General features: G+C 44.5%; 1 protein-coding gene across 1 annotated transcript; it reads left to right on the forward strand.

The window, feature by feature from the left end:
- Positions 1-6,863: 6,863 nt before the first annotated feature.
- Positions 6,864-12,004, forward strand: LOC143104624 (adenosine receptor A1-like). Its single transcript, XM_076268767.1, has 2 exons — positions 6,864-7,211; positions 10,883-12,004. The coding sequence occupies exons 1-2, from the start codon at positions 6,874-6,876 to the stop codon at positions 11,571-11,573; spliced, it is 1,029 nt and encodes a 342-aa protein (XP_076124882.1). The 5' UTR covers positions 6,864-6,873; the 3' UTR covers positions 11,574-12,004.
- The last annotated feature ends 12,468 nt before the right edge of the window (positions 12,005-24,472 follow it).

The following is a 24,472-nucleotide window of genomic DNA, read 5'->3' on the forward strand; positions in this document are numbered from 1 at the left end:
GGCATGACACCCATTATTGTCTAGGCATGACACACAGCATGCATCCCCTGCACATCAGACACACACACACACTCACAACCTACACCCTCAGGGCCCTGGAGCCGTGACATTAGACACGCTTACCCCTGAACCTTAAAGTTCAGCTTAAATGTAGGATTTATGTTTTATTTTAGTTCACAGCCACATGGCTGAAACCTTTTTAGACTCTTGGCATCATCACCTCCTTGATTCTTTTATTCAGGTTCATATCACTAAAACTTGAAGCATACATACAGTCATACAAACCCCCTCCTCTCTCTCTTACCCCTCTCTCAGACACACATACACACACACACACACACACACAGACAGCACCCTCCCCCAGGCACATGACTCCTACCAAAAGCACCCCGCCAAATTCAAAGGCACCCATACTCAACAGATACTTATACTGTTGCCTATAGCTTTCTCTTGTGTCTTTTCTTAATGATTTCTCTTAATGTTTTCTCTTAGGGGCACCACTTAGCCGCTCGCTACTAGGACCCGCATTTTCAGGAGTTGATAAACTAGCCATTTTTACTTTGCTATCTTTACCCATACTTTTACACCGCTTTTATTCTCCCTAACAGCGCCGCTCATAATTGCTCGCGCATGACACTCCCATGACATCCCCCTACAGGACACACCACAGCCATGACCAACACATTCGTGTACACCCCCACCCTTGGACACACGCTCACCCATTACCAACGCATCCGTGTACCGCCCCCCCCCCCCCGGACACACACACACACCCATGCACACAGACACACACACACACACAGACACACACCCCCGGTACACCCCCACCCTGGACACACGCTCACCCATTACCAACACATCCGTGTATCACCCCCACCCCTGGACACACACCCCACATGCACACACACACACACACACACACACAGACACACACACCCCTGTACACCCCCATCCTGGACACACGCTCACCCATTACCAACACAGCCGTGTACCGCCCCCACCCCTGGACACACACACACACACCCATGCACACAGACACACACACACACACACACAGACACACACACCCCTGTACACCCCCATCCTGGACACACGCTCACCCATTACCAACACATCCGTGTACCGCCCCCACCCTGGACACACACACACACACAGACACACACACACACACACACACACACACACACACATACACACACCACACATACACACACACACACACACACACACACACACACACACACACACACACACACAGCCCCCTCCCCCAGACACATGACTCCTACCAAAAGCAACCCGCCACATTCAAACAACCTGTCAGACTCAATTGATGACTAGTTCAAAGACCGGATGTCCCGCCCTCACCGGAAATCAAAGACCTTTGACCTTCATTAACCGGAAGTCCCGCCCACCTGTCACTTTTTAATTAGTGATAATTGAAACTAAGTATGTCTTATACTCTCTAACCTGAACATATTTATGACCCGACCAACCACTTTGCTCACAAGTGAAAATGTCCATTACATTAGACCCACAAGACAAATTTGGCCTTTGTGCATTAACATTGATTTTTCCAGCTCGCAAGTCAACAGAGAGTTGCTAGACTAGCCTGGGAAGCAAATTAAATTTGCTGCTGCTAGGGTGCGTCTAGATTTCTAAGCTGGTGAATGTGGATAATACAGTGTGATTTATGAATGTTAAAAGTTGCAATTGGTGAATAAACTCCTTTGAGAGGTAAACTCTAATAAGAGGTGGATAAACTCTCTAATTCTGAAATTTCAGAGGTGGATAAACTGTGTTTACTTGCATTTAGCCTCCACCACATCCCTGCTTAGCCACACCTAAAGTATAGCCACTTTTATTTAGTACAGTAGGTCTCATTCAGACATTGGAATAACGTTTCATTTTCTTTTTTACTGGCCTGTCAGTCTTGTGGTCATCTTTGTCCTCCGCCTCGCTACCCATATTAACGAACAATGTTGAGTATTTGACGTTAGGTAGACTATTCAATCTTCACTGCTTCTGCCGCCTGTAGTAGCTGCCAAGACAGGCACACTAGATAGTAGATCTAGATCTAGATAGGCTACGTCACGTCCCTACAGAGCCAATGATAGCGCATTCTACACACGAGACACAGACCGCTCTGTGCACAACGCATAGGCTATTTCAAGTGGAGAGAAAATAGTCAATTGAACATACGTATTCACACAGCCTTTTGAAAAACGGGACATTCAGTGTCCTGGGAGAGTTGATACATTTCCCAGGACAGGCTATTAAAAAGGACAATCCTGGTAAAAACTGGGACAGATGGCAACCTTATGTGAGGATGCTGTTCATTGACTTTAGTTCAGCATTCAACACGGTAGTACCTCTCACCTTGGTCACAAAGATGAAGGCCTTAGGACTGAACACCACCTTGTGTCACTGGATATTTGACTTTCTCACCAACCGTTCACAAGTGGTTAGAGTGGGGGGTCTGACATCTGACACATTAACCATCAGCACTGGTGCTCCCTAAGGCTGTGTTTTAAGTCCACTGCTGTACAACATCTACACACATGACTGCAAAACCAACAGTAGTCATACCTCCATCATCAAGTTTGCAGATGACAGTGATCTTGGGCCTGATTAGTAACAACAATGAACAGCTCTACTTGGATCAGGTTGATGAGGTGGCACAGTGGTGTCAATCTAACAGCTTGACACTGAATGTCAATAAAACCAAGGAAATGGTAGTGGATTACAGAAGGCATCAGCAGGACTACAGTTACACCCCACTAATGATCAGCGGGCAACCTGTAGAGAGAGTCACACGTTTTAAATACCTTGGTGTCCACATTACTGAAGACTTAACATGGACTATTAACACTCAATATGTTCTGAAGAAGTCCAGACAACGACTTTACTTCCTTAGTCAGCTAAGGAAATTCTGAGTTTCTACATCCATCATGAAGGCCTTCTACACTTCAGCGGTTGAGAGTGTTCTAACTGGTAGCATCATCACCTGGTATGGGAAGAACTCAACTCCCTGCTCTACAAGATATCTATTCCAGAAGAGTACTCCTAAGAGCCCAAAAGATTCTGAAGGACTCTTCTCATCCTAACAATGGATTATTCCTACCGCTGAAATCAAGAAGACGCCTATGTAGTCACAAAGCCAGAACTGAGAGACTCAGGAGAAGTTTTTATCCCCAGGCCATCCGAACTCTGAACTCACACTATACTGACTTTGCACACATTCACTCCTCAGCACTCATGACCCCCCCCCACACACACCTACATGACTTTTAGCACTTTAACATCCCTCTTCCTATGCTACAGATCTTTTTTTATTTTCTTATTTCATCACACGTCAAAACACACACACACACATATCTGACTTTCTCCAACTTTTGCACATCTCCATAGAACTTTTTATTTATTATTTTTGATTTCTCCTCCATCTATCTACCCATGTCCTTGATTGCCTAGCCTTTCTGCCCCCCCCACCCCCATCCCCAACACACACACACTTACATAATCACTGTCATCACCTCACATACATACAGCACACTGCTTGCTACAGTAAGCCTCCTCTACATACTTTCTGCACACTGACCCCCCCCCCCCACATACACAGCACATTGTCTTCAGGATCTTCTTCAACACACATCCTCTACATACTTACAGCACACTGCCCCCACCTACCCACAGACACACACACTACACACACACACACAGTCACTGCTCCACTCCCCTCCCGCCCACACACACATCTTCACTCTCATCACTCACATACATCATACAGTAATCTGCTTGCAATAGTAAGTCCCTTCACCATACTTGCAGTACACTGCCCCCCCCCCCCCCCCTACATACACAGCACATTATTTCATCAGGAAGCTTCTCCAACACACATCCCCAACATACTTACAGCACACTGCCCCCCCCCCCCCCCCCCCCCCCCAATACACAGCACATTGTCTCATGAGGAAGCTTCTCCAACACACATATTGCACACTGCCCTCTCCCCACATACATTACATTACATTACATTATATTACATTACATTTGGCTGACGCATTTTTAGCCAAAGCGACTTACAACATGGTAAACAGTTTAAGTTTTAAAGCAATTCTCAACAATTTTAGGACAATTTAAAAAAACGGTACAGTAAGAATAAGTGCATCAGTGAGTGCTGTTTTTAACAGTTACGTGTCAGTTTAAGACGGCTGGTGAGTGCTAGGATCAGCAAGACTTGTTGTAAGTGGTGCTATGAGAGGAGATGTTCTCTAAAGAGCTGGGTCTTCAGGAGTTTTTTGAAAATGGAGAGGGATGTCCCTGCCCTTGTAGGAACTGGCAGTGTGTTCCACCAACGAGGAACAACAGATGAGAAAAGTTTGGATTGGCCTGAGCATACCGGTGGTAGAGCTAGCCGTCGTTCGTCTGAGGAGCACAGCGGTCTGGAGGTAGTGTATGTCTGTATGAGGGCATTCAAGTAGGTGGGAGCAGAACCGGAGACTACTTTGTAGGCAAGGGTTAGAGCCTTGAATTTGATGCGGGCCGCCATAGGTAGCCAGTGAAGCTGGATAAGCAGTGGGGTAACATGTGCCCTTTTGGGTTGGTTGTAGACCAGGCGCGCCGCTGCGTTCTGGATCATCTGAAGGGGTTTCACTGCGCAGGCTGGGAGACCTGTCAGGAGGGCGTTGCAGTAGTCGAGTCGTGAGATGACTATTGCCTGAACCAGAAGTTGGGTAGCATCTTGAGTCAAGTAAGTCCTGATTTTCCTTATGTTGTAGAGTGCGAAACGGCATGACCGGGCGACTGAGGCAACATGATCTGAAAAGTTGAGTTGGTTGTCGAGAACAACACATAGATTTCTTGCATTCCTGGTAGGTGAAACAGACAGGGAGTCAAATTTGATGTTGATGTCGTGGTGTATGGTAGGTTTAGCTGGAAGGACCAGTAGTTCAGTCTTTGACAGGTTCAGCTGGAGGTGGTGTGCCTTCATCCATGTAGCTATGTCTGAGAGGCAATCCGAGATCCGTGCTGAAACCAAGGGGTCATCAGGTAGAAAGGACAGATAGAGCTGTGTGTCGTCTGCATAGCAGTGGTATGAGAAGCCATGCGAACGGATAATCTGTCCCAAGGAGGTGGTGTAGATAGCAAAGAGAAGGGGGCCCAGCACTGAGCCCTGGGGGACCCCTGTGGTGAGATGGTGAGGTGCAGATAGCTGACCAAGCCATGATACGTTAAACGAGCGTCCTGTGAGGTAGGATTCAAACCAGGAGAGAGCAGAACCGGAGATTCCCATGTTAGCGAGTATAGAGAGAAGGATGCGGTGATTAACCGTGTCAAGGGCAGCCGATAAGTCAAGCAGAATGAGTACTGATGACCGAGCGGTCGCCCTGGCTTCTTTTAAGGCTTCTGTTACAGACAGCAGAGCCGTTTCGGTAGAGTGGCCGCTTTTGAACCCAGACTGATTTGGATCCAGAAGGTTGTTCTGTGAAAGCTCGTTCAATGCCTTTGGATAGGAAAGGCAGGAGTGAGACAGGGCGGTAGTTCTCGACTTGAGCAGGGTTGAGAGAAGCTTTCTTAAGTAATGGTGTTACCCGGGCCATTTTTTTTTATTTTTTGTCCTTTTTTGCCTTTATTCAGATAGGACAGTGAAGATAGACAGGAAGCAAGTGGGAGAGAGAGAGATGGGGTGGGGTCAGGAAATGACCGCAGGCCGGACTCGAACCTGGGTCCCCGTGGGCACTTGGACCCGTACATGGTATGGGCGCTGTAGCCTGTTGCGCCACAGCACCCCCCTTACCCAGGCCATTTTGAACGCTGTTGGAAATGTGCCGGAGGTTAGCGAGGCATTGATCACATGTGTGCGATGGTCGGGTCCAGCGTACCCAGCATAGGGTCCAGCGAGCATGTGGTAGGACGGCTGCATGTCAGGAGTCTAGAAACTTCACTCTCGGAGAGAGGCGTGAATGCTGAAAAAGATGTTGCGGTATCTGAGTCAGATGCGTTGAGTGGGCATGTAGAGAATTGACTGCTGATTGCCGCCACTTTGTTTGTAAAAAAAATACACAGCACACTATCGCACCTCCCTTGTCATCCCCCCAACACACACACCAAGACCCCTGGCAGTTGGGTTAGCCCCTTGAGCCGTGGATCTGTTTCTTCCTTGGTAAGGGAGTTTTTCCTTGCCCCTGTTGCTCTTGGGTGCTCCTTGTTGGTGCCCCCCCCCCCAATCCCAATCCTCCCCCACCTTTCTTATGTAGCCTTTGCCACTTAATCTACTAAACCCCTCTTCTACTGCACTCCCCCCCCCCCCCATAAATGCACAAATAGGCTGACACCAGACATAATTTCACTGCATTTCTTACATCCAGTAACTATATGCATGTGACAATAAACTCCCTTGTATCCTTGTAACCTTAGGTGCTGTCAGTGGATCAGCATTATGGTGTGGTGGTGTTATATTTGTGGTGTTTGACCAGTGTCTATAAAAAATAAAAGACTGAGACCTCTGGTCAAAACGTTGTAGCTTATTAAACCACTCTGGGAGATTAAAGAACATTGTGCAGCTATCTTTTTGTTTTTTCATATGTCGGCTAAGCCTTATACCCAGCACCTGTTGGATAAAACATTGACACAGTTTGACATTTGCGTAGAGAAAAACAATGCCTGTAGGCCTACCTTCTTTCAGAAAACCTCATAAATTGTTTTGTATGTTTCACCACTTCCTGACTCACACTAAACCACACACACACATCATCACAAACACACACACATACACACACACACACACACACACACACACACACCACAGGTTCCTCTCAGACTGATACTGGCAATGTTAATGGTCAGTCCTACTTTCTATCAGAACCTACCAGAATGGCTAAAAACAATGTTGAAGTTCTCTACACTGTGCTGGAGGTCCTGATCGCTGTGGCATGTTGCCTTGGTAACCTGCTGGTCATCTGGGCAGTGTGGACGTGTGGTGCCATGCGGCGGCAGCCCACCTTCTGCTTCATCGTCTCTCTGGCCGTAGCTGACTTCCTGGTGGGGGCCGTGGCTGTACCTCTGGCTGTTCTGGTGGACGGACGGGTCAGGACCTCTTTCTATGGCTGTCTCTTGCCAAGCTGTGGTGAGATTGTAGTGACCCAAGCGTCCATTCACTCCCTGCTAGCCATAGCTGTGGACCGATGTTTGCGTGTATACATTCCTCACAGGTAAGTTTAGAATAATCAGCATTAGTGACATTAAAGTTCAAAAACTCTTTTATTATTATTTTCACTGTTCAAATAATTGCCATAATAATCTATGATATGACCTAATATGCTGAGGAAATAAATTCAAAAGTGCTTCGGGAATACGTTTTTTTTCACATACAAGGCATTTCAGGCCACAGATATAACCTAGGGGACACAATGAAAATAAATTAACACTCCCCTCAATGTCAACACTTATTTCTTTGCATTGATGTGCGACTATAGAGTTGATGAACTCCGGTGATATGCAAATTCCTTGCTGCAGACATTGCAGAGGACTTTATTTTCAACACTTTATTTTTATCAACACCATCAGGCTGTTTTTTAAAAGTAAATGTTCCAATCAATGATCCAGGCAGCACGTTTTCTTCTCTCTTCTTCCATTTACAGTCTAATTTTTACTGACTAGAACGGCTCGGGGTCAAAGGTCATACGGAATCGATTAATCTGCACTAATTTTTTTAATCAGTTATTTTTTCTCAAATGAATTAATCAAAATTAATCAGTTATTTTGACAGCCCTAATTTTTTCATAATCACTTTGGAGGGTCATAGAAAAATGTATTGCTGGCGAGGGAGGGTCACGTCTTTTTGGACTAATGCTCCCAAAACTCCTCCGGTAGCCCCTTAAATAAACTAAATGTACCGCAGAGCGGTACAAAATATGACCGCCGCCCAGTCCAGCACATTTTTTCCACAAAAAGAAATCACGCTGAAAGGCCTATATGATTCTAACTGTCTCACTAAATTGCATTATCCACACTCAATTCTCACTGGTATCTGCTAGACAACAAGTCCCAAAACATGATTAGTTCATAGATTTCACATGTAAAATTCATTTTATACAACCCCACCTCCATCTTGCCTGTTCATAATTCTGAGAAATTCTTGATTGTTTGTGTTATGTTTATGTTATGTGTGTGGGTGTGTGTGTGTGTGAGTGTGTGTGTGTGTGTGTGTGCGTGCTTGTGTGTGTGCCTGCGTATGTGCCTGTGCATAGAAGCGTACATATGTCTACTGTGTGAGTATATGTCATACGTATGATTACTGTGAATGTGTGTGTGTGCGTGTGTATCTGTTTGTGCACATGTGTGCACCTGAAATGGGTTAACATGACCCCTGGAGGCAAATATACGGAAAAAAAATGGTCATCCTAGGCCCTAGGCCCCAACTGTCTCCGGCCACCTACAGGCCAGTTGGTGTATAGTAACATAAATTAATTTATTGTGTGGCCCCCCATGAACGGAATTCCACGAAACTTGGCGTGCATTTAGAGGGTGTCATAATGATCCTACATTTCCAATTTCGTGCAGTTTTGACTATGTTGTCACAGATACCTGCGATTACAACACCTCATTTTTACTTTTTTAGGTTTAACTAGGTGGCGCTATACATGAAATGAGTGGTTATGGAATGGGTTGACATGGCCACTTGAGATCAACTTACCAAAAAAAATGGTCCTCCTAAACCTTACGGTTCTCGAGATATTCACAGAAAACTGTGTCTGCCCTACCCTCCTTTCGGGGGGTGCAGTCCAGCGGGGGGGCTACAGATCAAAACGAAAAACGATGGTTCCATGCTATCCATATGGGGTTACATGCCCACCAAGTTTCGTCTACCCCGGTCTTTCAGTGTCCCGGGACTCATTGACAGAAATTTGGGCATGCGAAAAAGAAAAAAGAAAAAAAAAAAAAAAATCTGACTAAACCTATATGACCGCCGCTTCGCTGCGCGGCGGTCATAATAACGAACAGTCCCTAATGAAGTAAACTTGTGACCATCAAAAATCGTTTATCGCCTGTAACTCCGTGATAACAGGACGTAACAGGAAGGCATTTGGCTGAGCAACGGAGGTTAATATGCTCTTTATTTTGTCCAAATGATGTCTGTCTATCATCGTTGCACTCGGAGAAAACCAGAATGTTTAATTTATCCTGCGTCTCTACGGCTGCAAACGGGATTCACTCGCAGTTAACCAAATATTTCTTTATTAGGGCAGGGCAGGCATATTTCTGGCTATTACATTACTATGACCGCCGCGCAGCGAAGCGGCGGTCATATAGGTTTAGTCAGATTTGTTTTGTTTTTTTTTTCTTTTTCGCATGTCCAAATTTCTGTAATCGCAGGTATCTGTGACCTAACATAGTCAAAACTGCACGAAATTGGAAGTGTAGGATCATTATGACACCCTCTGAATGCACGCCAAGTTTCGTGGAATTCCGTTCATGGGGGGCCACACAATAAATTAATTTATGTTACTATACACCAACTGGCCTGTAGGTGGCCGGAGACAGTTTTCTGTGAATATCTCGAGAACCGTAGGGCCTAGGAGGTCCACCTTTTTTTTGTATGTTGATCTCAAGGGGCCATGTCAACCCATCCCATTACCACTTATTTCATGTATAGCGCCACCTAGTTAAAAATTAAAAAGCAAAAAATTAGGTGTTTTCAACACAATATCTCTGGCTGACATGGTCAAAACTGCACGAAATTGAAAGTGTAGGATCATTATGACACCCTCCGAATGCATGCCAAGTTTTGTGTACTTTCGTTCATGGGGGGCCTTACAATAAAACAATTTATGTGTACATTTAGTGACGTACACCAACAAGGATTCCCGGGACACTGAAAGACCGGGGTACACAAAACTTGGTGGGCATGTACCCCCACATGGATAGCATGGAACCGTCATTTTTCGTTTTGATCTGTAGCCCCCCCGCTGGACTGGACCCCCCGAAAGGAGGGTAGGCCAGACACAGTTCTCTGTGAATATCTTGAGAACTGTAGGGCCTAGGATGACCATTTTTTTTCCGTATATTTGCCTCCAGGGGTCATGTTAACCCAGTTCATGTGCACACATGTGCACAAACAGATACACACACACACACACATTCACAGTAATCATGACACATACTCACACAGTAGACATATGTACGCTTCCATGCACAGGCACATACGCAGGCACGCACACACACACACACACACACACACACACACACACACACTCACACACACACACACACCCACACACATAACATAAACATAACACAAACAATCAAGAATTTCTCATAATTATGAACAGGCAAGATGGAGGTGGGGTTGTATAAAATGAATTTTACATGTGAAATCTATGAACTAATCATGTTTTGGTACTTTGATACCAGTGAGAATTGAGTGTGGATAATGCAATTTAGTGAGACAGTTAGAATCATATAGGCCTTTCAGCGTGATTTCTTTTTGTGGAAAACATGTGCTGGACTGGGCGGCGGTCATATTTTGTACCGCTCTGCGGTACATCTAGTTTCTAAACCAGTCTGCTAAAGTCTGTAGTGAAGCCTGTGTAGGGTTTTCCAGGCTCCATTTCTTTTTACGAGACACCCTGCTCACTTGAGCCATCTACCGGTTGTTTGGGTTGTTGCAGCGTCTCACTGGAAAAATACAAATTAAAGTCGCGTGATCCCACGCGCGGACCGGAGTGAAGCTGGCCTAGTCGAAGCACTGCCCACTGTAGTTGTAGTTGAAACATGCACACCTATTTCAGTCAATTATCAATTGTCATTCTCAGTGTTCACATGGTTATTTTATCCTGTATAAAGTTTGCATGAAATACTAATTGAACTATTACTCTAACAGATACAAAACAATGGTGACACAGAAACTCTCTTGGACCATAGTAGGAGTCTGCTGGGTGTCTGCAGGTATTTTGGGGTCTCTTCCCGTGTTTGGATGGAATCGCCATGACACTCTAGAAGAGATGGAAGCATCAAACTCCACAACCATCACTTGCACATTTTTGGCAGTGATTCCAATGTCCTTCATGATCAACTTTAACTTCTTTGCTTGTGTGCTGCCACCCATGCTGCTTATGATGTTGTTATACTTCTACATCCTTGTTAAGATGCAGCATCTGAAAGGAAGTGGGGCTAGCAGCAGTGAGTTTCGTTCTTACTATCAGAAGGAGCGGAAACTCACCCAGTCCCTCATTCTCATTCTGACAGTCTTTGTAGTCTGCTGGCTACCGCTGCACTTCATGAACGTGATCTCTTTCTACCGTCCACAGACCACAGTTCCCCATGAAGTCTTCTACATGGGCATCCTACTTTCCCAGGCAAACTCAGCCATTAATCCAGTCATATATGCCCTTAAGATCCAGCATATACGAGCTGCCTTAATGTCATTGTGGAGGAGGTTATTTATGTGCAAAGAAGCAGAGGAGACACATATGAGCAGTCAGACACCAGGGAATGCCAGCAGCTGCAACACACACAAAATGAGAGTTATTCAGGACATGATCAATGTAACAACAACAGAGTGTGACAAGTGATATTTGTCTGACTGCAATATATAGTTTCATGCAGATTTGCATTCATACAGATTGATAATAGTTGTATAATGCCCTGTAATCCAGAGGGGGATATACCCATAAACATACTATCCCTTTGTTTCATTTTGCAACCTTTAAACTCCAGACTTTTATGGATAGTAATATTTTCATCATAATTGTGGATTCTACCTATAACATGTGATCCCATAGTTCCCAACCTCACATGATATTAAAACTAGATATACCATAAAGCGGTACAAAATATGACCGCTGCTCAGTCCTGCACATTCTCTCTGCAAAAATAAATCACACTTTGTCAATTTGTCTCTATCTCCTACTCCATCCCCTACTCTTGCAACTTTTTGTATGTAAATGAGTGTGTCCATGTGTGCATTTGCTTTTGTGTATATGTGTGCTTCGGTGTATGTGTGTGCCTGCTTACCTGCATGTGTATGTTTTTATGAGTGTGTGCGTCATGTGTAGTCACCATAATATTCAGATATGACCAAAATGCCCCCCCCCCCCCCCCCCCCCAATATACTGCAGGAAACCAACAAGCACCACCTTCTGAAATGTAATCATCAAACGTAAATAACGCACACATTAGTGACCTATGGTTCCAGAGAGAGTAGCCTACACCCTTGAGTGGTTTGTCCTGGTGGTTTTTCGTTAGTGCCGTGCGCTATCAAAAGCTTCCATTTAGGCTACTGTAGGCCTACCATAGGGCAAGCTACTGCGGTGCAGTCAACAATATCGCTAAAGCCACCAGTCCAATTCTCACAAATCTTGTTGGAAAGGTGTAACACAGGCTAAGGAATCCCACATTATTATTTTTTGCATATTGTAGGCTATTTTCCTCGCAATGATAGCGAAAGTGAAACTTAGTGCCCATTTATTTTAAATGATGAATTTGTGCGTGCATGTGTCACTTATTTCTTTCACGTCTTACATAAATAATGCATGATTCATATGCTAGTAGTAATGTCAGAAATGATTCTGTTTATAGGCCTCTTAGAAATAGTTGTTGCATCTGCATCCATGCAGGCAAAACGTACGACTCAAATGTGGCGACGGCACACAATTTGTGAAAAAACGTTTACAATGCACTGCCGTTGATAGCGGACAATAACCAAAGAAAGGAATTTCACCTCCATTCACCAAGTAAAGGCTGTAGTAGGCCTAGTGTTTTGTACATGTTGGCACAAAACATATTTTTTGTCAGAAAGGAGCCTATAATGCATGGGGTAACGTGAGGTGATTCAGACAGAAGAGGGGCCTGTCTTAGTAGCCTATTCCTGAATCCTGTCCCTTTCAAACTATGTTAAAATTGTGTGATTAACCTAGCCTAGAAATCTAGATGCGCCCCTAGCGGCAGCAAATTACATTTGCTGCCAGGGCTAGTCTAGCAACTCTCAGTTGGCTTGTGAGCTCCAGAAATCAAAACTCAATCAGGCCAATGAAATCGTGTATAGAGTCGTTAGGTGGGCTTATAATGATTGATGGCAGAGTTGCAACGGTTTGGCTTGAATTCCCTGCTACAAACAAATAAGATGGATGTTGCTTTTGGCGAACAGTGTGACACGAGTTAAGCTTTTATTAAGTTGGCAAACGTTTGAACTAGCCAACTAGCTCCGCTGGTGGGAAACGCATGGGACTCATAGCGCTGCCGCTGTCCTATTGCGTGCAGAGGGAATTTGAAAGACAACTGATTATCCCGCCCCTCGGACTGAGCACTGCGAACGGTGAGTGCCCAGACCCTACATTTTAATGTGGGTCTGGCTCATCAGGCTATGATTAATCACCAGCATAATATAATCAAAATAAAAATACAAAATCCTATTAGGCTTTAGGTCCAAACTTATGAGTCTAAGCCTTAGTTTAGTTCAGGTGTAAGTAATTAGTCAAAGAGCCATTGTATTCTGTGTAATATAGAGGTTAATAAAGATACTCTAGTTTGTAATTTATTTTAAAATATTAATTTGGGAGACAAATGGAGTCATACCAGAGGTCTACAGTATGTCCAGGGATGGATTACTGAATGGGCCTACTGGTCCCAGGAGCTCAGGGGGCCCTGAAGCCCAAGCCTCTGCGTGAAGTTGCTTCTTCTCCACCCTTCTCTTCTCTTTCCCCTAAATTCACCAGAAGCCATTATTTAAAGCAGTAGTCCCCAAACTCTGGCCCGCCACCTCATTTTTATTAGTATTATTTCATTTGAGCTACATTTTACACTGATATGGTTGATTGGTAAGTTAGACTGCTGTTTACAGCGCTAAGCTATTTATGGTTACTGATATACTCCGAGTCTCTGGCCCTCTCTTAGAGCCAGGCATAGTGAGCTGGCCCTCGGAAGAAAAAGTTTGGGGACCACTGATTTAAAGGGTAATTTTTTAAAAATCTTCAGGAGGCGCATGCCCCCGGACCCCTCTAATTGTATTCCTCCATGCCTATGTCCGTCAACAGTTTGGAATACCCTAATTGACTAACTTAACTAATTGCATGCAAGGGAATGTATTGAAATTCTGGGGGTCCCCCCCCCCCCCCAATGTTGACATCATGACTACGGCCTTGGTGTGCGTGTTTGTGTGTGTGTGTGTGTGCCTGCGTGGGTGTGTTTGTGCATGCGTGCGTGTAAGTGTTTGTGTGTGTGTGTTTGTGTGTGTGTGCCTGTGCTAGTGTGCGTGCTGTCGAGCAGGGGTGGAGCCAGAGGGGTGGTTCGGGGTGGCACAGGCCACCCTTGAGATTTGATTGGCCACCCCAAAATCCTAGTCTACGATTGGCCATTATGAGGCGGGACCTTTCTTGATGCACTTGCAGCCTAGTTTGAAGCGTCAGACAGACGTCGAAAAGTGGCAAACACGCTTGCCGTTATACATGACTTGTGAGTTTAGGCCTACAGGCTACTGCTTGTGCTAACACGCAAATATATCTATTTACCTATCGCATCTGCCAGTGCCTATTTATCTAATCACACACACAAGTTGCGTCTGTTGAATCACGTCATCCAAGACTAATTTTCCTACCTGCTTATTTTACCTAGCCTACCCAGCCAACATTTGCTAGGTCATTAAGTGTTAACTGTGGGCCTACTTTTGTAAAAGTGTCTTAATGACAATACTGTCCTAATAAAGGTTTGAAAATCGGAGGTTCTCAGGCCACTGACCTTGGTGCCCCCTTCTTTCAATATTCTGCTTTGCATCCGACTAATAGCGATTTTCATTTAACCTATGGCCTGTCAAAATAATCTTAGCATTCACAGCGCAAATTAATTTAGCTTTTAACTGTTCATCACAGCGAGATGAAACCTTTATTGTGTGACAGAGCAGAAGTGGGGCTTTCCAACGAGACTACGCACTTGTCTGTACGATCAAGTATGAAAATAAAAAAAAACATGAAATTAAATCAAATTGCATCATACTTACCGCCTACTTCTCTGCGTTCAGCTGCGCACCCATTACTCTCATTTGAATTACTCACGAACCCGTGATCGCATAGATATGGCAAGCATATCAGATGATAGATGAGACACAGGGCTATCCATTGGTACCAAGTGGTACCATTGGTACATCCGTCTGGGTTATAAAACAGACGAAGTGAAAACAAAATAATAACTTTATATAGCTCGACTTACCCCACGTTTTTGTCTGTTTTTGTGGCAAAGCATTTATAATCCAAAGCTATTGTGTGTTTCTCTATGGAAAGCATGTTCATAATCCGGTTTTGAGATCCTAGCAAATTCCTGCATGGCATCTAATTCAAAGCTCACATTGCATCCCAATTTTGGTCAACAAAGAAAAACCTTTTTGCCTTTACTTTGTTCATGGCAATGCAGTAAAAAGTTGTTGTAGAGAATCATTATGAGTGAATACACCATAGGCACACACAGGCTAACACGCAAACTCGGATCAAGTCAGGTCAGATCAGTTCAAGTCACAGATATGGAGCACAGAAAGGTCATTTTCAGAATTCTCCTTTAAGCCTCCCTTTGCCAATAAAACAGCTTGTAATATTCTCCTATGACATCCCATAAAGTTGGAGAATACAAAGCAAGGGATTTAAGACTGTTCGTCTTTACCCAGATCGTCCAGATTCCTAGGTCTACACTTGTGCAGTTTAGATCAGGGGAGCTAGGGTTGCCTGAAGCTTGATTTTGTGTTCAGCAAACCATTTTTGTTTTGATCTCGACAATTGTTTTGGTTCATTGACCTGATGAATGATCCAATCATGACCAACTACTTGGTGTTCATGAAACCATGCACCTTAATTAGGTTCCCAAGGCCTTTGGGAATAAAAATAGCCCCACAATAGCACAGCCCCTCCACCATAAGTCTCATTAGGTATGGGGTTCTTTTCAATATAGCCATTCCTATGTATGCCAAACACACCTAAAGTGTTTCTAGCCAAAGAGTGCAATTTTCATTTCATCTGACAATAGACCACACTTCCAGACAAAGTCACTGTACCATTCAGTAACTCTTGCCGTTTACATTGGTAATTAAATGACTGGACAGGCTTTTACCTGGCATGCCCTCTAAATAATCTATTAGCAGTGAGGTCACTTTTTTGGGGGGACTTGACCATCTTACCAGCCTCCATACTGTACGTGGGGGCAAGATAACCATGGGTCTTTGTCCAAGCATGTTTGGACATTTCCAGATGATTAGAACCTTTTAATAATTGTTTTAACTGTAAATATAGGCATTTTCAACAAAGTACCTAGTTGTCATAGGCATTCTCTTGTCTTTCCGATGTTAAAAAATGACTAGAGGATTTAGCCTCTGTGTGACATTTTTTTTATACCATAGTGAATAAGAAAGTCATGAACTACTTCTGAAAGTTCACAGACACTCTGATTAACTTAAAAAATTAGATAGGAAAAATAGGATTGAAATTAGATAGGAAAAAGCTTCTGTTTTGTTTGTTATAAGATTTTTCAGGGGTGCCAATAATTGTGAGCAACGTGTTTTAGTTAGAAATATATTTCTTTAATATATAATTGAAATGTATTTTGAGAAAATTTCTTTATGATATTTTCCTTTTTCTCAAAATACATTTTCTTCCCTTCAAGGTTGCATTTTTCCTATTTTTTTCATTGTGAGAGTCAACATTAGCAGAGGTGCCAATAATTCTGGAGGGTACTGCACATGTCAAAATTTCAACATTTTTACAATACGCTTTTTGTATTTTTATTATTCAAAATCAATTATTATTAAATCAATGCAAGTATTAATACATGAAATGCATTAATAGATTTGGGTAGCCTAGAAAATATATAGCATGTGTGTGTGGCACTTACAATAACCAGGATAAATGCTTCTAACTAAAGGTAGTGAAAATGCCCTTAAAACAGTCTAGGGTTCTTAGGGTAGGTCATGTACTTATAAAATGAATTATAAGTAATGAAATTCTTAAGCTCAAGAGCCAGCTCAACTTAAAAGAGTAAAATTAAAAGCAAGGTGTATTTTGTGTGTGTATGTGTGTATGTGGGGGGGGGGGGGTGATGAAAAGGGGAATGATGAAATGATGTGTATGTGTGTGGGGAGGGGGTATGTTGTGTGTCTGGGTGCGGTTCGGGCCACACATTTCTGTCCGAACCTGGCTCGCGTCCGACAGAGTTGCGTCCAAACCCGACAGGCATTTTCATTTTTATGTCCGAACCCGACCCAAGCCCGACGCAGATGATGCCTCAGTTATTCCCATGCTAGTGATTAAACGTTCACGTTTGTGTATAGTGTAGCATTACTATACAAATGTGAAGATGTGATAATAATTAATAATGAGAATCATAATTTGCTATTAAAATATTTTAGTCATATTACTGCTTAAATCCAGCTTGCTCTAAAACAAATAAAAATGTGCAAATGCGGCAAGATAATGATAGACAACCAGTGTGAAACAAGTTAGACTTATAATGTTTAAAAACTTAGAAGCTTAGAAATGAAGTGTGTTTTCTTAATTAAAAGCATAAATTGTTTTTGCTAGAATAACCTGTTATGATTTTGCTTTAATTTAGAAAGTGTTTTTCTTGAACATATAAGAAAGTTTGCTTATACAACTTAAAGGGTTTTGCTAATATTTACATAAAATGTGTTTGCTTAGATATAAAAAGTTTGTGTTAGAATTAAAGTGTGTTATGCTAAATGAGATGTGCTTTGAACAAAGTGTAAAGACAGAATGTAAGAACATAATGTACTAGCTGTAAGAAACTGTTTGTCAGCAAAACAAAAAGATGGCAACTAAGCAAAACAAAAAAGCAGAACCAATATTTCATGGTAAGACATAATACCAAACTTGGACATGTTCTGCCTGACCGAGAGGCTTATAAAAAGAGAACGGCCCCTTGTTCAGGGTTCTTGGTTCTTCTTTTTTCTTTTCATTTTTCTTTGGACCGAGCACTTAGCCTTTAGACTTAGACAGTTTTCATTCTTTGTATTTTTTGTTTGTATTTAATAAAAGTCAAAATCCTAACCTTTGATTAGGAGTTTGTAAAAAGACCGTCTAGCGTTTTTTTCGTATTTTTCTGCCTCTCCTGTGTTGCTGAGAACCCCGGATGCCTTGCAATAGGGCCTTTGCTCCAAAGATTTGACTTCGCTCCGGGTAAGTAAGGCGTCCGTTTGAGGGCTACTTTCTAAGACAATGTATATGGGCAAAAAACATACTGCACTGACACACACAGGAGTAGCGAACTCAGCCAGGCATTTGGGAAGGAAAGTCCTGTGCTCCAGGGCAGACAAAAAACCAAAAAGGCTTTGTTAGCAAATTTATTTGGCCCGACAAATTCTTTGTGAAGCTAAAGTCTAGGACCCGTTGTGGTCTAAATGCACATCACACACCCAAGCGAGGATACGGAAATCTGTCTGATAAATACAAGTGTATTTATAGATAGAATCTAAATTGTTATAGATCCGTCAATTGTAGTTCTTATATGTTACAAGAACTGTCATTTAAAAAGAGCCTTAATTTCAATTTGACAAAGCTCCCAAAAGAATAGGGTAGTTGATCTTCCCTCCGATCTAGACAGACAGACGAATGTCTGTAGTGAGTTTTTACCCTCTCTCAGATTTTGATGACAAACAACTATGGCAAATACAGCTCTGAATTTCTTCCTCTTTTAGTGAAGTTAACCACATTTTGAAGTACAAGTCGAAGGGAACATGAAATATCGACTAAGAGATAGAGAGAGACTCTGAAGTGGTCTATTTCCCTTAGCCCCTAAACCCGTCGAAAAGGGGCCCCCGCACCAGACACACACACTGAAAGATACTTCCTCTTTTACCCTGTGATATTATTATCACAGTCCGAAGACGAATACCAACAGGAGTAGCGATCTCAACTGTGTTAAAGGGAATCTCTTTGGACACCAGAGTAGTCACAAAATGCACACCTCCTCTTTTACCCTGTGAAATCCTCACAGTCCGAAGACGAGCGCACCCACACCTACAGGAGTAGCGATCTCTACTGTGTTACGGGAGCCCCGTATACACCAGAGGACACAAAACGCAACAATAGTCTGTCTTTCTTTAGCCCATTAAACGGAACAAACATGTCTACATTGTTCTTGTCTACAGGATCAGATGGGCGTGCACACACACAGCGTACATTAACAAGAGGCCCAGGCAAGTAGAATTCTAATCTTACCATTGACGAAAACTCTTGAAATGAACTGCAACAGTCTTTGAAACTACAGTCCCTCTGTCACTGATTCATATGCAACATCAACGTTAATTGAGGCAACTCGAGGAAATCCTCCTCAGTTGAACGAGATGACCTTATAGCCTACCGGTAGCCTATATGTCTTTACCACAGTATGCAACGCAAATAGGACTGCCTTCATATAGTAGGCCTAGGCTTAATTTGCTTAGTTTTCTTTGGTCTTAAAATCTCCTGACAGGCTAACAACTTTTTTTAACGTCACCAAAGACATGCCGCCTGAAATGCACATGCGTTGTCACGGCTACATAAACAAATCTTGCACATAGGAAAAAAGGTCTTTTTTACATTTTATTTTATTCCCAAGAAACAAACGTTTGCATCATGTAAAGCAGATCTGTTGGTTACCCAACATAATAAGCTATTTTAAATGTAAAGCTTCCAATGCATATCGCCCCCATGTGTTCGAACCCGACTACAATTTCTAAATATTTGTCCGAACCCGACCCGACCCGTCGGGTCCCGTCGGGCTCGGGTCGGGTAGGGGTAGCCACGCTCTAGTCTGAGTGAGGGTTCTGAGGTAAAAGGTTCACTAGTTGCTGTGGTAAACGGTTTGTGAGAAAAGTAACTTTAATTTACTCATATTATTATACAGTTCTGTGCCCATCTCCCTACCCATTCATCTCGGTGGAATGCTTTGCGAACTCTTCCCGTATACAAACAATACATACAAACCATATATCAGAATAAACAGCGGACCTTACCGAACACAAAGGTGTAAAGCATCCCCCTGTACAGATAGCCATTCCAGAGTAATCCGGTTTTGAATTTGCAGCAAATTTATACATGCATGTCTCCAATTTTGGGCTTTAAATTTCATAGCAGACCAAATAAAACATAAATGTTAAATATAGCCTAGATATCTGTAAATATTAAAATCATAAACCCGACATTACACAGTCATTCACACACATTGCATTCTGGGCACTCAGTCCGGAAGGCACAGACGTTACACAGCCCCCTCGCAAGCCATTGTCGTCCTCGGCAATGTCTCCTCGGCTTAGCCATTGCCATAATGTTGGTGTGGGCATTCACTCACTCAGACCATCAGACCGTGGTACCGCCAACAACAACTCCAAGCGGGGCCCTAGGTGGCCTACACTACCATAGACTGTGGCACCAAGCATCGGAACTCACGGGTCAACTGTCGCTGCACCCCCGCCGAGGCTGCCCAACCGTCGTGAGTTCATATGTGATGTCATATTGTATGTATGTTTGTGTTATGTATGGACAGTTTGATGGTTAATTTCGCTGGTACTTGTGACTGTCATATACGGTAGTTAAAATGTGCCTGCGCACGTTCTGTGTTATGTACGGTAGTGCCAGAAAACCATGTGTGACACTTTACACTTGTACTTGTTACCAGACCTGAGAGTAAACGAGTGAACGATAGACTGCCTCCTGCGTTATCATTTTACATGGTGTCAGAAGTGCACGACAAGTGAAGTCACGGCAAAATTCAATCCTCCAACGAACTTTTCGTTCGACAAGCCAGGAGAGTGGCCGGATTGGAAGCAGCGTTTTGTAAGATTCAGAACTGCATCTAAAATGGAGAAAATGGCTCAGTGCAGGTGAGCAGCCTGATATATGCTATGGGAAGCGAGTCTGAGAATGTGTTTCGTTCGTTTATATTCACGGATGATGACGAGAAGGAGGATTTTGATGTAGTCCTGGGAAAGTTCGACGAGTACTTTGTACCTAGAAGAAATGTTATACACGAAAGAGCATGTTTCCATCAGCGTGTGCAAAGACCGGGGGAGAAAGCAGAGACTTTTATTAGGGCTTTGTATGAACTCTCAGAACACTGTGATTTCGGCGCGAATAGGGAAGAGAACATCCGCGACCGAATTGTTGTGGGAGTAACAGACAAAGACGTCTCGCGGAAATTGCAGCTAATGAAGGACTTGACTCTGGCGTAACCGTAGAGACGGTGAGGCAGTCGGAGGAGGTCGCTTCGCAGATCAGCATGCAAGGAGAGACAACAGGAGTCGTGCACGAAGTCACCCGCAAGCACAGTAGGCAAATTAAACACTACGTTAAGCCTAATAGAGGGAATGGTGGAAATGGAAAATGTGGGAAATGCGGGAAAGCGCGGCATAACAAAGAGGAAAACTGCCCTGCGCGAGAATCCACATGCAACATGTGTAACAAAATGGGACATTGGAGTAGAGTGTGCAGGAACAGGAGAGCAGTGAGTGAGGTCACTGAGCAGCCGCAGCAGTCATATTTCCTTGGGGCAGTGAACAAAGCCGCTAATGGGTCATCGGAGAAATGGGCTGTCAAGTTCCTGGTGGGCTCCACTCCGGTTGAGTTCAAAATCGACACAAGGGCCGATGTCAACGTGATCTGCGAATAGACCTACCACTCACTCATACCCAAAAGACCACTTGAGCCTGCAGGGGGAGAGCTGCAATGCGACAGTTCCAGAGCACAGTAACCTATAAAGGAAAGACCCATCCACTCACTGCATATGTTGTACGCGGAAATGCTGTCAATAATCTTCTCAGTAGGCCGCTTTCTGTGAAGATGAACCTGGTGAGGAGGGTGGAGGAAACTGTGTACAGCACAGGACATTTACAGGCATACGGTGAGCATGGGACACTAAAGACTGAACCTGTTAGAATACAACTGAAAGACAATGCTCAGCCGTACGCCGTACACACAGCCAGGCGCGTGCCACTCCCCATGCTGCAAAAGGTCAAAGAGGAACTCCAGAGGATGGAGAGAAATGGCATCATCGAGAAGGTGACACAGCCCACCGACTGGTGTGCACCCATGGTGCCAGTCTTGAAAAAAGCACAGGTAAAGCTCGCATCTGTGTTGACCTTAAGAGGCTGAATGAGACTGTTAAAAGAGAACAATACATCCTGCCTACCACAGATGAAATCACAGCGAAACTAAGTGGGGCCACAGTCTTTTCATCACTTGATGCTGCTAGTGGTTTTTTCCAAATACCACTGCACCCACACAGCTGTAGGCTTACTACTTTTATCACACCATTTGGCAGGTTTCATTTCAAGAGGCTCCCATTTGGAATAACTAGCGCGCCTGAAATTTTTCAGAGGAAGATGATGGAGACTCTTCAAGGGTTGGAGGGCGTTGAAGTCTTTATGGACGATATCCTCATCCATGGAGCCACTGTGGACGAACATGACCAGCACCTGGAGAAAGTCATGCAGCGCATTGAGACAGCTGGTTTGAAGCTCAACCGCGAGAAGTGCTCCATCAGGAAAAGTCAGCTGCGGTTCCTCGGGCACCTCATTGATGAGTCTGGGATCCGGCCTGACCCAGATAAAATAGAAGCTATACAGCAGCTGGCACCACCAACCAGCGTACATGAGCTGAAAAGGATCCTGGGGATGGTGAATTATCTGGGAAGATATATCCCCAATCTCTCCACTGTAGGACAGCCGCTGTACGAGCTCCTGAAGAACAAGAATGCATGGACATGGAGTCACGCGCAGCAAACTGCTTTCGAACACATCAAGCAGCTACTAACGACAGCACCAGTTCTGGCCTACTATGATGTGAAGAAGCCCACTGCTGTGTCGGCAAATGCAAGCAGCTATGGACTGGGGGGGGTGCTCCTCCAGCTCCATGGACAGCAATGGAAACCAGTTGCATACTGCTCCAGACGCCTCACTGAGGCAGAAACACGCTATGCCCAGATTGAGAAGGAAAGTCTGGCTGGTGTGTGGGCATGCAAAAAGTTCTACAGATACCTCTGTGGGCTGGAACAATTCAAACTGGTAACCGACCACAAGCCGTTAGTGCCTCTCATTAACAACCGCAGCCTGGACAACGTGCCGTTACGATGTCAGCGTCTTCTCATGAGACTGATGAGATTCAACCCGGTAGCAGAGTATGCTCCAGGTAAAACTCTGGTTGTCGCAGACACCCTTTCTCGTAGTCCACTGGCTGGCACGTGTTCAGAGACAGACACACACAGCGAGGTGGCATGTTATGTTGCTAATGTAGTGGGTGGGATCCCCGCAAGCAAGAACAAGCTGGACGAGATCAAAACGGCGACTGCATCAGACACTGAACTGCAGTCTGTCACAAAGTTCATACAGACTGGATGGCCGGAGCACCTCAGCAAAGTGCCTGTCAGTATCAGACATTACATTCAGGTGAAATCAGAGCTGTCAGAGTACAACGCCCTTGTCCTCAGAGGAAACAGGATCGTCGTGCCACAGCTAGGCCACCAGGGCCTAGTTAAATGTAGAGAGAGAGCGTGCTCATCAGTGTGGTGGCCTGGCCTCTCTACTGAAATAGGCAACCTTGTCACGTCGTGTCAGGTGTGCTGTGAACTGAAAAGAACACAACAAAAGGAACCTCTCATCCCCACACCGCTTCCAGAGCGTCCGTGGAAGAGAATCGCAATGGATCTCTGTGAGTACAATCACCAAAATTACCTAGTCATCTCAGACTACTACTCCAGGTTTATTGAAATACTGCACATGCCCACAACGACGAGCGCACAAGTCATCCGGAAGCTGAAGGCTGTCTTCGCCAGGTTTGGCATTCCAGATGAGGTGGTGAGCGATAACGGGCCGCAGTTTTGAAGCACAGAGTTTCAGGAGCTGGCGAGACAGCTCGACTTCAGACACTCCACGTCTAGCCCTCACCATCCACAGGGCAATGGACATGCGGAGAGAGCCGTTCAGATGGCAAAGAAAATCCTCAAACAAGCAGATCCGGTGATTTATAGGTCTACCCCGTGTGCCACCACCGGCTTCAGCCCAGCTGAGTTGTTGATGGGGAGAAAGATCAGGACAACGCTCCCTACATTGGAAAGGAATCTTCGACCTAAATGGCCCAACAGAGCTGCAGTGAAAGACAAGGACGGGAGAGAGAAAGCTAAACAGGCTTATTACTACAAGCGTCGCCACGGAGCCCGGCCCTTACCTGTCCTGCAGCCAGGAGATGCAGTCCGATGCAGGTTGGATCATGAAAAGGTGTGGACGTTGCCAGCAGTGATCTCTAGCGAGAGCGTCACTCCGAGATCTTTCATCGTCAAGACACAGCAGGGAGCTGAGCTTCGGCGGAACTGCCGTCACCTTCAACCTGAGCCGGTTCCCCAGCCCACCCCAACAGCATCCAGCGAGAACGCAGGGACAGACACCCACTCTGATACATTTCAGACTGTTCCTGCCAGCCAGAGCGATGCAGACCCCATACCCGGTCAGACT

The sequence above is a fragment of the Alosa pseudoharengus genome, unplaced genomic scaffold (assembly GCF_046254945.1).
Source record: "Alosa pseudoharengus isolate Yale_2024_CS ecotype anadromous, Long Island Sound unplaced genomic scaffold, YU_APseudo_1.1 YU_APseudo_1.1_scf_5, whole genome shotgun sequence".
NCBI lineage: Eukaryota > Metazoa > Chordata > Actinopteri > Clupeiformes > Clupeidae > Alosa > Alosa pseudoharengus.